Here is a 15,356-nt window from a genome sequence, read left to right as displayed (position 1 = left end):
CACTCCAGCCATATAACGATCCGGCGATCGCGAAGACTCACGAGGAGAAACTTGGAGGAAGTCATTCGTCAGACAGAGATACGAAGCTTGGATAAGAGAAATATCTTTGTTTTTGAGAAAAGAAATGGAGCAAGTTGCAGCGGGGACCATATCGGAGCCTTTGGATTTGGTCAAGCTCTCCCTTGGCGAGTGAGTTTTTCATTCCTACAAACTCACACATCATTCCTACCGTCCGAATCTAAACTATATTGATACTCGCTCCTTGTTTGACCTTGAGATAAGGGTTGTTATTCTCATCTTACCAGTTTGAGGGATAACGAGGGTTTCCCTCCCCCTCTTCTCATCTCCATGAACCTCATACCTAGGAAGATCTTTCTTAGTCTCCTGGTTGGAAAACCATTTATCTTCTCAGGAATAGAGATTTGACGACCAGACGGGTATTCATAAAACTTCGTGGAGACCGTACTCTCACCGGCAACTTACACGTGAGTTCTTCTCGTATGACCACTTCAAACCTCTTCATACTGGTTCTCCAAATCTAGTCCATCTTTCATCCATCCCCTTTGGATTCTCTTGGTGGTGAAGTCATGCTGTCTGAAGTCGAAACAACACTTCCAATACTTGTTCACACGAGATTATTGATATGAAATATGTCTATCATGACAGAGACGCTGATGTGAAGGCTTATGATGCCCATATGAATTTGGTCCTTTCTCAAGTAGAAGAGAATATCCATATAGTTGATGTTGGCGAAGATGGAACGGCGGCACCTCCCCGTGTGAGTCTTTTTCTTGTTCTTTCACAACTTGACTCATGCACGCTACTGAACCCCTCATCATTCATTTCCCATCCCCCCTTGAGACTCATCGCTTACATGTCTGTCTTGCTATGTGCTATTGGAGTCTCGTCCACATACTGACGATAGATCGAAAGAAGAGGTTTCGAGATGCTTTTCATCAGAGGAGATAGTGTCATACTAGTCAGTCCATCTCACTCTCCCTGTCTCTAATATCCACCATTTGTTACTCCTTCGCTTCTACGCTTTATCATACTTCATTATCGCCAAAGAACGTGACAACGTCGAATATCGCGTCAGCTATAGGAGCTGACAGTTTAGGTCTCTCCATTATTAGAATGACCACAGTGACCAATAGCGAAACCATTTATATGCAATGAGCAATTCATGACAAGCATTAAAGCTACAAATTATTTTCACACTGATCTTCCGATAGATATGTCATGCCCGTCCGCCTCGAATTTGAAGTACTGCGATTTGCGCCTTCCAAACATTCCCAACAGCTCGACAGAGATAACTCTGCTTTATCGTTTCTCTACTCGTCAGTCTTCATTTACTGCTAGAGTCATGGCCATTGAATGTATGTCCAGGCAGAGATATGACACACAACACACAAAGAGAGGCAGAAAGATCACTCACGTTGTTTCCTTCCCAACGTCCCTAACGCACTCATGATCCCCTTTGACCGATTCACCTCTTTCTCGCCTTCCGCATTATCCAACTTTTTACCCTTTTCAGACTTTTCTCTAGAGATTCTCTTCATACTTGTCCTCCTTACCCATAAAGATTCCTTTTGTCCCTCCGTACCGTTTTTGTCATCTCCCATGTTCAATCCAGACAACGTGCGAGCGAGAAGTGTACCGCCTCTTCCTTTTTGACCCTGATCAGATTGTGACTTGGGCGAAGATACTAACTGAGGTGTCTGGGTCACTATCGTAGGTTTGCGGGAGAGAGCAGACTTTTTAATTTCTTTCACTGCCTCTGAAGATTTCGGCCCACTAGACTCGGGAGCAGGTGAGTGAACGATGAGATGAGGACTTTGAGGGAAATCCGATAAGTTCTGACCTGCTGGATCTTGTGTAATTGAGAAACCAACAGGTGAAGCAGTCATGATTCTATCTTGATAATGACCATTTCTCTCTGGCGAACTTCCCGTTGCTTCCATTACAGGACTCATACTTCCTTTCAATTCCAATGGTCGTTCTTCCAAAATCCCCGGTGTACTCAATGGAGATGATCCACGTCCAATCAAATCATCAGACATGGAAACGGTAAGTGACAAAGGTCGATGTTCGTCAAAAGAAACACTTTGACCTTTGCGTAATCTCCCTGATGCCGATGTAGGACGCTTTGAACCTCCTTCGCTACCTGTCCGATTAGACCCTCTGTGAGATATACGTCGAGGTTCATCTGATGATCCCACAGGATCAACGGAGACACTGCGTTCTGCCCATTGTTTGAGTGAGACACGTGGGGAAGGAGGAAGACCGGAAACGATGGATGATGTACGGGAATGGCCGCGGGAGGGGAGAGGAAGATTTGGAAAGTATTCTTGCATTTGGGAGAGTATGGAAGGTGATCGAAGAGAAGGAAATACTTGAGAGCGTGAAGGAGAAGAAGGCATGGAAGGGGTGGTAGGAAAATCCCAGGATGAGGCTCGGGAAGCGAGGGATGACATGGTGGGGACTCGACCTGTTAATGAGTGACTTACCCAATGATCTCAATCACTAGATTGCGACGCTACAAAGCTGTGACTGGAGGATGAGGAAACAAATTTGAAGGACATCAAGCATCACAACTCACGGATCTCTTGTCGCTGTTCGAGTGGAAGTACGTCGGCTACGGCATTAACATCGTTCTCGCAATAGTCTGAACACTCTGAATGTCCAAAAACTCTTGACTACGCTAAGAAAAAGAGGTCATAGCCAGCCGACTGCAGCCAGGTGGACTCTGAGGAGCTTACAGGATATACAGAAAAAGAGGACGAGTGACGTACCCAACAGTGACTGAGCTAAGAAAGCTTTCTTCTTTGCCCCTCTTAACCAAGGATGTTCCGATAGCTGAACAGCGGTAGGTCTGAACGTCGGTCCCAGAATATGGACACATGATATTTCAACTAACCTCTTTCTTGGATCCTTTTCTAAACAAATATCCACAAATTCTCGCATTTGCTTACTCCATGCTCCTTGTCCCAAAGAAGGTGAAGGACGAGAAATGATGAGAGCTAAGACGTCTTGAGGTCTATCTTTATCACCAGGTGCTCGACCGCATGCCAGCTCTTCATGTCAGTTTGTTCTGTGGCATATTTTAAGAGTCAAGATTCGACTCAGGGACAATGAAAAGCGTGGAAACAGAGGAAGAATGACCAACCGATGATTGTAATTCCCAAAGACCAAATGTCGGCTTTTGAATCATACTTCTCTCCTTGTATGACTTCTGGAGCCATCCAGTTGGGCTGATAATCAGTGATCAATACAACAAGCCAAACTAGCACTATCATGTCATGTCTTGGAATATTTCAAGGGGAGAGGCGGGTAGAGTAGAGAGGAAATGGGGAGACTGACTGTCCCTACGAAACTCTTTCGTTTACCATACTCCGTAGACCTATCGTTTGGTGACGAATCTCGCACATGATTTCCGTTGCCCCTACGGTCAAATTGTAATTCCGCCGCTGAAGGCAACGTCGATTTGACAGGAGTGGGAGGTTCGTTGATATCACTTCCTACTCCAAAATCCGCAAGGAGAACGGTACCGTCCGCCGCTATGAGTAGATTACCAGCTTTGAGGTCTCTCTTTTTATCAGTGATCTTCAAATAACCTCTTGTTAGAGTACATGCTCCGCCTGGTCCTAGATAGGTACTTCACTCGGTAAGACTATGTCCCACATGAGAAGCCAATCCGGACATGAAAGATTGTCAGATGCTTGTAAAAACGAGTCGACGGGAGACTACACAAGAATTCGCAGAAGTGATGACCTCATACTCGGGAAAGGGATGAAAGAGGAAGTGAGCTAAAACTCACATGTAGATACCGCTGCTCATGAAGATATATCAAACCATCTATCACTTGTTTCACCGTCGCTTTCACTTCTTCCTCACCCATATTCCCTTCCACAACATCTTCTTTCTTCCCCAAATGTAAAAAACCTCCTCTAGTAGTCCTCGTACTTCGTCCTCGCCAGCTTAGGATTCCCGCGAGAGATCCGCCAGTGATAAGCGGCGTGACGATGGCGATCCTTCGATGATCTGGTGGTAAGGTGAAAGCTGCTAGGATACGAAGTACGTTCGGGTGTCGTGAGAGGGAAAGAAGTTTTGTTTCTTTGAATAATTGGGTCTCATCAAAATGTAAAGAAGAGATTTTGATGGCGCATGGTCTTCCGGTGTGAATGTGAAGTGAAGGCTTGGCATTGTTGTTTGGTGATGATGTTATCGGAGGGTGATAGATTGCAGAATACACTGTGGAGAAAGCTCCGAAACCTGAGAGTCAACTTTGGGTTCCAAGACTGTGGGCAAACACTATCGTTGAAGAAGAGAAGATGTTGGAAGCTTTAGAACAGCTGATAAATGATGGGTGAGGTACACCGTTAGCTGATAAAAGATGGGTCGAGACGAGGACATGAGAGGGTAAGAAGGAAGAGGCTCAACTCACCAACAGGGGAACCAAGTTGATAATGATCAAAATCATTAGAGAATACCCCCCAGTATTCATCATCCAACATACCCCTCTCGACAAATTGATGAATCGCCACCATTCCCTACCTCTTATCTAAGCCACTGCAGTCCAGTCGTTCCACAGGCCACAGGACAGCCGACAGCCCTCGATTCTTGAGTTGAATGTCACAGAATGGTGAGAGTTAGACAAACAATTACGATGAGTCACATGAGATGAATACGATCGAGAACAAGTTGAAAAACATGTTTATCGACCAAAAAGAGATGTTATGATGTGTGCAGTGATTTTTGACTGAAAGAGGAGATTCACCCGTCGGTCACGGACGAAGGATGTTTAGGGTGGGATTTGATTCATATATTTTGATTCATTCATCGGGAAACACGTGGGTGAAGGAATGTAGAGTAGTATGCACAGCATACAGAAAAGAAGTCATGAGGTCGTATAGGGTCGTCATACTTATAAGTCCATACGAGTCTATTCTTCAAGCTGGTGGGAAAGTCAAAAGACAGCACTAAGTTTGTGAAAAATTGCATGTTTAAGTAGGGGTGCTCAGTTCTGATACGCCAAAATAACACGTGTTAAAATGACGTCGAAATTTCCTCTTCGGGTAATTTTGATGACAAACAAACGCGACATCTCAACAGGTGAAATGTGACCGTTGAGTTTTCACCATCACCGTAGAGTTATCATATCTTGCTAGAGAGACACTTTTAAGCAACAAGAAGCTCAGAATCTGAAAGAGGAGAGCTGTAGCTTCACACTGATACTATGGACACTTCGGGGGGTGGTAATTTGAGGTCACCGTCACCACCTGTAAATATGTCGTTAAACCCCCTTCGCACACCTTTGCTGATCCCACTAGGTTCTCCATATCCCGTCCACCGCTCGTCAACCGTCTACTAGAACTCAGCAAAGAAGGAACAGGGACAAAGAGGACAGTCAGGACAACCCCCCAGCAACTTTAGGATGGACAAAAGATCAAGGAGACGGGGAGTATTGTTCCCTCGACTACCTTATTGAATGGTTAGCCATTGGGGACAATTTCAAGAAATATCAACATGGCCTAGGGGGTAAGAAGAAGCTGGGGATGGCTAGGGAATGCTCTGAGTGGATGTCCAAGTCAGGCTGTCCAACTAAAAGATCGACTGATCAGATACAAAATAAGGTAAGTGTGATTTCCTTCCTTTTCTCCCCCCCCAAAACTCTGCTGATGTCTTCTAGATTCGTGAACTCTTAAGAAGGTGGCGAGAGGCCCGTGACTGGCTAAATCACACAGGGAAGGGTTTATTCGAGAGTATGGTGGATGGTAGTGAGGATCCAGAGAAGATCAATCAAGCTGAACAGACGGTTAAAGGTGAGTCCCCGTCTCTCCCTTCTCCCCTTCTCCCCTTCTCCCCGAATACCTCCTGTGACCTGTGTATCCTCTCTCCTGGCTGTTCATCACTCCTATGCTTCCTTAGCTGATCTGCAGCCACTGTACTGAAGAAATGTCCTGAATATGACTCTGTGGACCCCATATTCGCCGAGAGAGACGGCGGGACAGAATCCCTTCGCACAGGTACCACCGAAAATAGCAATGTCACACTTGACACCATTATGAGGGGTCCCCACCACTCCTCTCCCTCTCCTGAGGGATCTCTACACTCTCCTAGGCCCCCCACACCCTCTCAGATGTCACTGAACGACTTCCTAGGCCAGCAAGAGTCTCAAACAGAAGATACATCGACTCAGAGCGAAAATACACGTCCTGCGACTAGGGAACGCAGTTTTAGTGATCATAGGCTAGCCAAGCGAGCTGCAGGTACGTCAGGCACGGCAACATGAACTGCATAGCCACTAAGGTCAGGGTATAGCTGATTTCAGGCCTTTACACTTCGTCCAGGAGGGGGGAAGGAAAAAACACTGCTGGAGGTATTACGGGGTTGTTTGAGGGGATTGCTGCTAGTAGAAGGGAAGAGGTAGGGCTAGAGAAGCGTAAGCTAGCTATCCAAGAGGAAGAAAGAGAGGAATCAAAGAGACAGAGGAAGGAACAGGCTAAAAATGATAGGTTGGTCATAACATCGAAGGAGGCTCAAGCACGTCTCACTGCAGAGCAAGGACTACCGGTAGAACTTCGTGTTTCCTGGGCTGAGGCTATCGCAGATGCAGAGGAGAGGTATGATAAGGCTCACAGTGACAGAGAGGAAAGGGAACGAGAGGGATACACCGAATCTCAGTGGAGCAATTGGTCGGAGAGTGATAGGTAGTTAAAACCACTCACCTTTTTTCATGATAAAATGAAGTTGTCTATGTCGATTTCCTCTGTCTCCAATGCTAACATTTGCTCCACTAAGTCATGACGTCTTCTCATGTGTGGCCTGAGACGACCAGCACCTAAGAAATTGTCCTCTGCTACCTCCTCCTCTACAGGCTGTTCATCTCGAAGTGGTTCAATTGGCAGATTTCCAGTAAATTCTTCGGTGTAATATTCGTCTGTGTTTATGAGGATATTATGCAGGATTGTACAGGCTACAATGATGGCGTGAGCCATAGCTTCGTCTTTCTTGGTTCGCAGTCGCATAGACATTGATCGCAGTATCGTCCACCGAGCCTTTAACACCCCTATTGAATGTTCAACCCCTACTCTCATGACTGAGGCTCGAGAGTTGAAATACGCGGTTTTACCTCGAAGAACAGCTTGACCAGCACTCTTTTTAAACATGGGGACAACCAGAGATGATGCTGTAAAGCCAGAATCAGCCAGGAGGTATTCCTGGTTGCTGAAATACTGAGAAGGTGTGTTAAGGGGTTCGATAGCTCGCTGAACTCGTTGGTCGCTGCTAGATGCAGGATAGCCGTAGTGGATATATCGAAATCGCTTGGTATGATCGACGATAGCCATGACATTGAACCCATACCTCTCTTTTCTGCTATGATAAGCCCCTGCATCATCCCTAGCAGGAGCAGTTGTGAGGTTTACATGATAGCCGTCGATGAGGCCTACGCAGTGAGGGATGGAGTATTCGGAGAGAAATCGAGCTTTAATCTCCAGTCTTTCGGTAGGGGATGGCCAGGAGATGAAGTTAGATCGTTTTCGCAGTATAGCAATGAGGGATCGTTCACACCACTTGAATACAGTGCCGGCTAACCAATTAGCAAAGTGGACAGACCAATTGGAAGGAAAACACACTTGAGACCCCAAACTCGCGATCTAATGTCCTGCAGTCATGTCCATGAGCCATTCGGTAAACTAGTAAGCCAATCTGATACTTTGGTGGGGCCTGAGGTTTGTTTCCTCTTGAAAAAAAGACAAGATCGTCCTTGAAAAAATCGACGATGTCATTGAGGTGGCTAGGGGACATGCGAAATGCTTGTTTATGACGGATACCACGTTCTGCGAAGAGGAGAATGTCACTATGGTAGAAAGAGGGTCTGGGATTATTGTTGAGAGTATCTGGGAATCGATCCAAGTATCGGTTGGACGAGATTTGGTGATGTGCTTGAATTATGTCTTCCAAACAGGCCCTTGAGGTACGATCGTCCAGCAGAGGAAGCAGAAGCAATGCGGTGTCTTCCAAATCGTGCAGAAGGTGAGCTCGGGGGGTTTTAGATGGCATGGGAAAAGATCTGAAGTGATTTACTTGATAGATAGATGAGAAATGCAGTGGCCGAGATACATATCTATAAACCTGCATGAGTTGACATGGGGAGGACGCGAAGAAGGGGTCACACGTGGCATTTTTTACCTCACACGTGGCATTTTATGACATAAAAATGGCTTGTTATCATGGGTGTTCACTTATCTGTGATAATGTCACGACTAGCCATTATAGAACTGAGCACCCCTAGTGGTTGCATGGTTGCACGTTATGGAAACGAAGATCACTCCTCTTCTTCTCTTTCGTCATTCTTTCTCACATCGACCATCAACAAACTCATTCTAATCGATAGTCTACGAATCTACACCTACAGGAAAGATCTCCTGTACTTAGTGCAGCGGACTTTACTTTCGCAATCGTAGTCTTCTTGTCATAAATCCTCCTTTACAAAATGCCATCAAGGAAGAAACCCTCGTTAACGAATCATGGTCCTGAAGATCTCTCTTTACTATCCCTTGCAGAAGTACGAGCGAGAATAGAACGTAATTCTCACGTCCTAGGTCTTTCTCTATTTTCCCCTACTTCCCCTACTTCACCCATATCAATCCCTTCCTCCCGAATCTCGCACCCAACATTCACAACACCTGGAAGACCTCTCTCAGTATCTCCTAATCGACATGATCTCATCAATCAAAATGGCCTCAATGACCTTAATCAACATCGAGTCGATGGACAGGATTCTGTTGAAGAGAGAAGAATGAATGAAGTAGATCCAGTGAGGGAAAAATTACTCGTTGCTAGGAAAACATTGTTGGAAAGAGAACAAGAACTTTTGTTACAAATAGCCAATGAAGGAGTCGAGAAATTGGATATGAATGATGCTGGACCTTCTCGACCTAAGAAGAGTGGTCAACAAATAGTTTTGGAAGAGATTAGACAAAAAGATAAGAATTTACCAGAAGGAGGTGTTTTATTGTGAGTACTATTTCTCTCAACTGATCAACATATCTCGATATCCCATTCTTTTTCCTATCATCACCGAACATGTCTTCTCATCTTACACTTCCATTCTGCTCTCTCATTGTTTCGTTCCTTGTCCTCTTATCCTCTCCAATAGACATCTGTCTACTGTCGTCTACTACCTCCTTGTCGTCTACTACATCCTTGGTCTATTCTCTTCTCGTAAGGCTCGACCATCCGGATGTTCTCGTGACTGCTGGCGAATAAGACGTATCCGAACATCACTTCACTCACTGACCCCTCAGACCACTGGACGAAAGTTTTCAACTAGCTCAACGTGATTCAGACGAAGCCACAGCCCGACGTCTTGCCTCCATCTCTTTGTCTTCTCCCACGTCCGTCTCCGCCCCTTCTACCTCCGACTCTCGTTCTCGAGCAACGCCCAATAACCCTGGGCCGGGGATAATGTTAACCCCCAATTCCAAACATGAACCAACACCCAATACTCAAAGAGGAGGAAGGTTGATTGATGATTATACTCGTGCTCAAGCTCAAGCTCGTATGAGGACGTTCATGTCACATAAACCTGACGATGAGGATATGTTCGGATACGAAGAAGATCTTGATGCTGTTGGACAATCTGGAAGAGGAGAGAGAGCTTATAGAGCTCCAGGGACTGGAGAAGAGGTTGATGAATTAGGTGAGGATGATGAAGTTTGGTCAGAGGGTAATGAGGATTATTTAGGTGGATAATGACCATTTTATACTTCCTGAGTTGAAGTGAAGTGGTAGAGGGAGGGTGGGATGAGCGATGGTATGCTCATGCAGGTCTGGGGTGATCGTGGAAGTGACAATCAGATGAATCATCGGGGAATGATCTAGGTGTGTAATCATTCAGGTAGAAGCGGGGTATGTAGAAGGATGGTTTGGAATAGGGAGGAAGAAGTAAAACGAAGTTTTGTTAGTAAAAAGGAAGGAAATTTGTGAGATTCAATTTGTTGCATAGCATTGCATGAATCAATTACATCACTGAATATGTGGGATAGTGTGGATCGATGATCGATGAAAGAGCAGTCAACCTGTTGAAAGTGACCATGATTCGTGGGCGATATGGAGTACATTTTATTCACAAAAACCGGTACTCTTCGTATTTCCCGTCATCGCTCAGTCTACGCTGTCAGTATCACCCAATGAATGATTGATCCATCGGGACGAGACCACGACTGTCCGAGGGGTATAGAGGCACGAAGGATAATGAGGGGATTCCAAATAATGAGAGACAAATTTATCTCGAGATCATCAGGCTGAGTTGCTATCCTGTCATGATAATATAAAGAGGAAGATGAAGAGGAATAGTTGAGCACGAGATAAATTTACTCACATAACAACCTCGTCAAAATATTCGCAGGAGTTTGTTTAATCCTAGAATAAATCGCTTCAACTTCTTCTTCACCCACATCACTAATATCCGCCATCAAATAAGCTATATCACCTTTACTATCCGAAAATTGTTTTTCGATATTATGTTCACCTAAAATCTCATTCACTCTTTTCAAAACACCAGGTTCATTCCTATGAACATGACAAATTCTAATATGTCTTTCATCTTCTGTCGTTATTGCCCTGAGATCAACTTCTGGGAAATTTACTGCTCCTAAAGTAGTACCATAATTTAAATATCGAACTAAAGCATTTCCTACTTCTGAACCTATAGCTCTTTGAGCTTCTTCTGTCGAACCACCAATATGAGGTGTTAATATGAGATTTGGAATTCTTCTAAGACGTGGAATGAAATTTCCTAAATCTTCATTGAAACCAGGTCCATTACTTCCTGGTTCTTTTGGATAAACGTCAACTGCTGCTCCTGCCAAATGTCCAGATTCGAGTGAAGAAGCAAGTGCTTCTAGATTGACAACTCTACCACGAGCGTTATTGATAAAGAAAGAACCTTGTTTCATCGATGCGAATTCGATTTCACCCATCATATCGATAGTATCGGGGATTTCAGGTACGTGAAGAGTGACAAAATCGGATTTTTGTAATAGTTCGTGTAATGATTCAACTTGCCAAGCTGTACCTAATGGCATTATAGGCATAACGTCGTAATAAATAACTCTCATTCCGAATGCTTCGGCGAGAACGGAGAGTTGAGCACCGATATGACCATATCCGACTATACCGAGAGTTTTACCTCGGATTTCCCAACATCCTTTGGAAAGTTTGTTCCAGATACCTTGACGCATTTCCATGGCACGATCGACGAGTTGACGGGAGAGTGAGATGATTTCAGCAATGACGAGTTCGGCAACTGAACGAGAGTTGGAGAAGGGAGAGTTGAACACTGCCACGCCACGTTTGGCAGCTTGAACTAGGTCGACTTGATTGGTACCTATACAGAAGCAACCAATGACGAGGAGCTGGATGTCAGCGATCGGTTCACCATTCATGCCAATCATCGACTAGCCCGATCTCTCCTTTCACGCCCTCTCGTCAGCCAGAGTAAAAGAAAGATGGCATATTGTAAACAGACTGTCTCCCAAAACCGAACTCGGTATCCAGGTAGATGACGAAAGATCACTCACCTTTGGACACGCATCAATGACCTTTGCAGTAATCCTGGTCTTACTTCGAATCCCGATTGCGTCATATTGAGGTAATTTAGCGATAAGCTCCTCCTCGCTCAAAGCTTTCGTGAGGTGATCGACCTATTGGTTAATCTACATCACTCATGACCTTTCTGAGACAGATGTATCAAAACTCACCTCATACCCAGCCTTCTTCAAAAAGTCTGCAGCTTCCAAATTGATATTCTCCAATAACAAAATGGTGATCTTCCCCTGTCTCTTACCTCCCTCATCCGCCTGAGGTTCCTCAGCCAAGGGATAAGCGGGTGGTAAGAAGGCAGTCAACTGTCGAGCGATGGAAAAATGTCCCAAAGAGTTTCCCCTACCTCTAGTGGTTGCTGAAGGCGAGTTCGAGAGGTGATAGGAGATGGGCGAGGTACCGACCGAGGGTGAAACGGCGCCCGCTCCGAAAGACGAAGGGGGTAGTCCACGCGTGTTGGGTGGGATTGGGATACTAGGAGATAAGTGAATGGGATCGAGCAGCAGAGTCATATTGTACAACTGAAAAATAGACTAGGTGAGAGGGAGAGAGTTATGGGAATGATGGTCGCCCCATATATGTATTGAAAGATGAACGTGGGTGGGGAAAGATTACTGACAAGTTTGGAGGATCAGAAGCTAAAACTGAATTCCTTCTACCGTCTTGAGTTTGGTTCGGCATGTTTTTTAAAAGTGCTTTCCTTGGAGATCGATATATTTGATTCGATTGACAGTTTTATATGACGATCTGTTGGGGCAAGAGATCGAGTCGAATACAAGTAAACGTCTTTACGTCTCCCTTTTTTTTAAATACTACTACTGATGAAGAAATCGGAATCGATCCGAGCACGTCAGCTTAGGTAGTGGGAAATATCACGTGACTGAAGAATTCCTCCAAATTCAAAAGTTCGGACTGCCTCGAGCCAAAGTTCGGTTCATCTCTGAGTGTCTCTGGTATTCTGGAATCTACTCACGAGCTCACGAGTGTATTCTCATAACGAGTAACTGGTCTTGGCAGCTGGAAGCTGGTAACTAGTGACTGGTGAACGTACATAACCCGCGGTACCCGGTACAACTTGATCCAACAAGCTCATCACAATGGACTTCCTCCCTCTGCCAGACCTCCCATCAGCACCCCGACAATCCTCTTCCACTAACCCTCATTCTCGTCACTTTCACTCATTCCGACATCCACTCTTCATCAAACATCCTTCTCCTATCACCCACATTCACTTTTGCCCCACACGACCACATCGATATGCGGTCTCTTCTTCCTCCAGAGTCATGGTGTACGCCCCAAAGACAGGAAAAGTAGTCAAGACCATCTCTCGTTTCAAGGATACAGCTAGGAGTGCGGAATTTAGGAAAGATGGGAAGTTGGTGGTAGCTGGAGGAGATGATGGTTTAGTGCAAGTTTTCGATGTCTCCTCTAGGGCAGTTTTACGAACATTTAATGGTCATAATCAGTCAGTCATCTTCTCTCACTCGTTTCCCCTTCATAGTAAAACATGTGTCTTGTGGCCTGATAAGTTGACATCTAGACCTGTACATGTAACGAAATTTTCACCTCACGAAGCTCAAGTCCTTTCAGCGTCCGACGACAAAACACTCAAATTATGGGATCTATCCACTCAATCTTGTTTGACGACCTTATCTTCACATACAGATTATATACGTTCTGCCATCTTTCATCCAACATCTCCTCATTTACTTTTATCAGGCGCATACGATTCGACATTTCGATTACATGATATTCGTCTACCATCAGAATCAGCAAATACAATCACTATGCGTCATGGTGGTATGCCCGTCGAAGACATTTTAGCTTTTCCTTCTGGTGGAGTGGGTGTCAGTGTTGGAGGTCCGATATTGAGAGTATGGGATTTGACCATGGGAGGGAAATGTGTGAGAGCTTTGAGTAATCATCAGAAAACTGTTACTTGTGCTACTTTTGATGGAACGAAAGGGAGAGTGTTGACTGGTGGATTGGACATGATGGTGAAAGTGTATGATGTGGAAGAGTGGAAGGTGGTACATACTATGAGGTATCCAGCTCCATTGTTGAGTCTAGCCGTATCGGTGGGTTCTTCGTTTACTCAGCCTGACCTTTCATTCCTCCCTTTCCTCCCCCTCCCCCCCCCCCCCCCTCTTTCCCTCCACCTTCTTTTCCCTTCTATCTACATGGAGCGCTTTGTCCATGTGACGTCTTCAGGATTGTTGAGTGGCTGTGCTCTCTCCACTATCGAAGCAGCACATGCTGTGTGTTCTACAGAGACTTACCCACAGCCTGACGACACCCATATAGCAGCAGGAATGACAGACGGTACCCTTGCCGTCCGTCGCAGGGAGCCACCCGCCTCAGAAGCAGCCGCTCAAGAAGCTAAACAAGCTTCCATCGCCGGGGGGTCATACGAGTTCTTCACCGATATGGAGGCCGTTTTTGGAAATGGACACGTCAAAGCTAAAGGCAAAGATCTACCGCCTGTCATTGGACCAGCCGACGAGTTCAGAGTTGAGAGTCGTCGGAAAGAAAGATTAAGAGATTTTGATAAATATCTCAAGGCTTTCAAATATTCTGCGGCTTTGGACGCGGGAGTCAAAAAGGTGAGTCTAGTGTCTTTTACTTGCTCAGAGAGGAATAAAGTCCAATGCTAAGGTACAGACTGTCAAACCTGCGACGGCTTTCGCTTTGATGCAAGAACTCATTCATCGTGACGCTCTCAGAATAGCGTTGAGCGGAAGGGATGATGTGACTTTGGAACCTATACTTGGTTTTTTGTTGAGATATGTGACGGATCCGAGGTTTGGGGAATTGGTTTCGGATGTGGTAGGGGTTATCATCGGTATGTCTTCTTCATCAATACCTAGAAAACCCTGCCCTTCATCGATCTTGTGGATCTGCCAATCTTCTCCTTCCGTACTCGAGTACTTTGACAACTCGAGGTGCGTTCGCAGAATTATGACCCGTTGAGCAAGACGATTGGTGAAGAAGGTGGATGATTGACATAACAGATATCTATACCCCCATGCTAGGTCAATCACCAGTCTTAGATGAAACCATGGCCAAACTCAACCAGAGAATAGGGATGGAGTTGAAGTTCCAACATGAACTGATGAGACTTCGAGGAGCGTTAGATATGACTCTGGCGCAGGTGAGTTCTTTCTTTTCACCAAGTTTGTCTACGCTTACGATGAAAAGTCAGCGTTGAGCCAACTTCAAGACTAGCGATGGGGTTTTGTAGAGGTTGCCTATACGGCAGAGTCCATCGGCGTATGCATATGAACATACTATATCACTTGACCTTTGCTGAAGCCATACCGCAATCTATCATAACGAGTAGAAGCAGCCGGCGCCTTACAAGAAGCAGATTGAACATAGCCCGTAGGCCGTAGTCCCATGTACCCATGTAGAGTAGGTTCTATAGAGTGGGGGTGGAAAGGACAAAGTGGGGAAATGGGATCCCTTCCGACGCGTCCAAATTTCTTTTGCCTTTCGAACCATCGTCCACTAATTCAATAACTTTACTACTTTGGCATTTGCGATTCTACTCGTGTCAGCCGACATAGTCCCTCATTACTACTATCGACAGGTCATAAAGAATCGAACGATATGGTGCGTCCTACCATTCTCCTCTCTCGATACGACAATCACTGTCCGTTCCAAGTCGGCAGCAGAATCATGACTCCATTTTCATGATGAGAGGCAATGTCGAAGGGAGCATACCAGAAAGATTGAGAACACCTAAA

The 15,356-nt window shown here is 45.3% G+C and overlaps 6 protein-coding genes across 6 annotated transcripts; 4 read left to right on the top strand and 2 right to left on the bottom strand.

Moving 5' to 3' along the window:
* Positions 1 to 124: 124 nt before the first annotated feature.
* TREMEDRAFT_68409 (uncharacterized protein) lies at positions 125 to 1,154 on the top strand (the record flags this gene model as incomplete). Its single annotated transcript, XM_007004234.1, has 5 exons — positions 125 to 189; positions 434 to 485; positions 683 to 778; positions 926 to 979; positions 1,134 to 1,154. The coding sequence occupies 5 exons, from the start codon at positions 125 to 127 to the stop codon at positions 1,152 to 1,154; spliced, it is 288 nt and encodes a 95-aa protein (XP_007004296.1).
* A 166-nt stretch (positions 1,155 to 1,320) lies between these two features.
* TREMEDRAFT_61743 (uncharacterized protein) lies at positions 1,321 to 4,547 on the bottom strand (the record flags this gene model as incomplete). The annotated part of the gene is made up of 9 exons (XM_007004097.1): positions 1,321 to 1,331; positions 1,436 to 2,488; positions 2,600 to 2,674; positions 2,793 to 2,872; positions 2,918 to 3,074; positions 3,167 to 3,251; positions 3,361 to 3,588; positions 3,818 to 4,272; positions 4,445 to 4,547. The coding sequence occupies 9 exons, from the start codon at positions 4,545 to 4,547 to the stop codon at positions 1,321 to 1,323; spliced, it is 2,247 nt and encodes a 748-aa protein (XP_007004159.1).
* A 689-nt stretch (positions 4,548 to 5,236) lies between these two features.
* TREMEDRAFT_61742 (uncharacterized protein) lies at positions 5,237 to 6,714 on the top strand (the record flags this gene model as incomplete). The annotated part of the gene is made up of 5 exons (XM_007004096.1): positions 5,237 to 5,281; positions 5,331 to 5,633; positions 5,690 to 5,822; positions 5,940 to 6,269; positions 6,332 to 6,714. 5 exons carry the CDS (start codon positions 5,237 to 5,239, stop codon positions 6,712 to 6,714), a joined length of 1,194 nt encoding a protein of 397 aa, XP_007004158.1.
* A 1,783-nt stretch (positions 6,715 to 8,497) lies between these two features.
* On the top strand, positions 8,498 to 9,759 carry TREMEDRAFT_61740 (uncharacterized protein; the record flags this gene model as incomplete). Its single annotated transcript, XM_007004095.1, has 2 exons — positions 8,498 to 9,021; positions 9,312 to 9,759. 2 exons carry the CDS (start codon positions 8,498 to 8,500, stop codon positions 9,757 to 9,759), a joined length of 972 nt encoding a protein of 323 aa, XP_007004157.1.
* Positions 9,760 to 9,991: 232 nt separating this feature from the next.
* TREMEDRAFT_38645 (uncharacterized protein) lies at positions 9,992 to 12,413 on the bottom strand. Its single transcript, XM_007003881.1, has 5 exons — positions 12,230 to 12,413; positions 11,769 to 12,084; positions 11,589 to 11,711; positions 10,388 to 11,423; positions 9,992 to 10,175 (listed from the first exon to the last, which is right to left on the bottom strand). The coding sequence occupies exons 1-5, from the start codon at positions 12,289 to 12,291 to the stop codon at positions 10,171 to 10,173; spliced, it is 1,542 nt and encodes a 513-aa protein (XP_007003943.1). The 5' UTR covers positions 12,292 to 12,413; the 3' UTR covers positions 9,992 to 10,170.
* Positions 12,414 to 12,548: 135 nt separating this feature from the next.
* On the top strand, positions 12,549 to 14,905 carry TREMEDRAFT_43605 (uncharacterized protein). The gene is made up of 6 exons (XM_007003922.1): positions 12,549 to 13,075; positions 13,151 to 13,688; positions 13,896 to 14,213; positions 14,272 to 14,452; positions 14,622 to 14,761; positions 14,809 to 14,905. Exons 1-6 carry the CDS (start codon positions 12,708 to 12,710, stop codon positions 14,833 to 14,835), a joined length of 1,572 nt encoding a protein of 523 aa, XP_007003984.1. The 5' UTR covers positions 12,549 to 12,707; the 3' UTR covers positions 14,836 to 14,905.
* The last annotated feature ends 451 nt before the right edge of the window (positions 14,906 to 15,356 follow it).

Source organism: Tremella mesenterica, assembly GCF_000271645.1.
Source record: "Tremella mesenterica DSM 1558 unplaced genomic scaffold TREMEscaffold_4, whole genome shotgun sequence".
In the NCBI taxonomy this organism is placed as follows: domain Eukaryota; kingdom Fungi; phylum Basidiomycota; class Tremellomycetes; order Tremellales; family Tremellaceae; genus Tremella; species Tremella mesenterica.
Note: the sequence above shows the minus strand (reverse complement) of the source record. Positions and strands in the feature narration are given on the sequence as shown.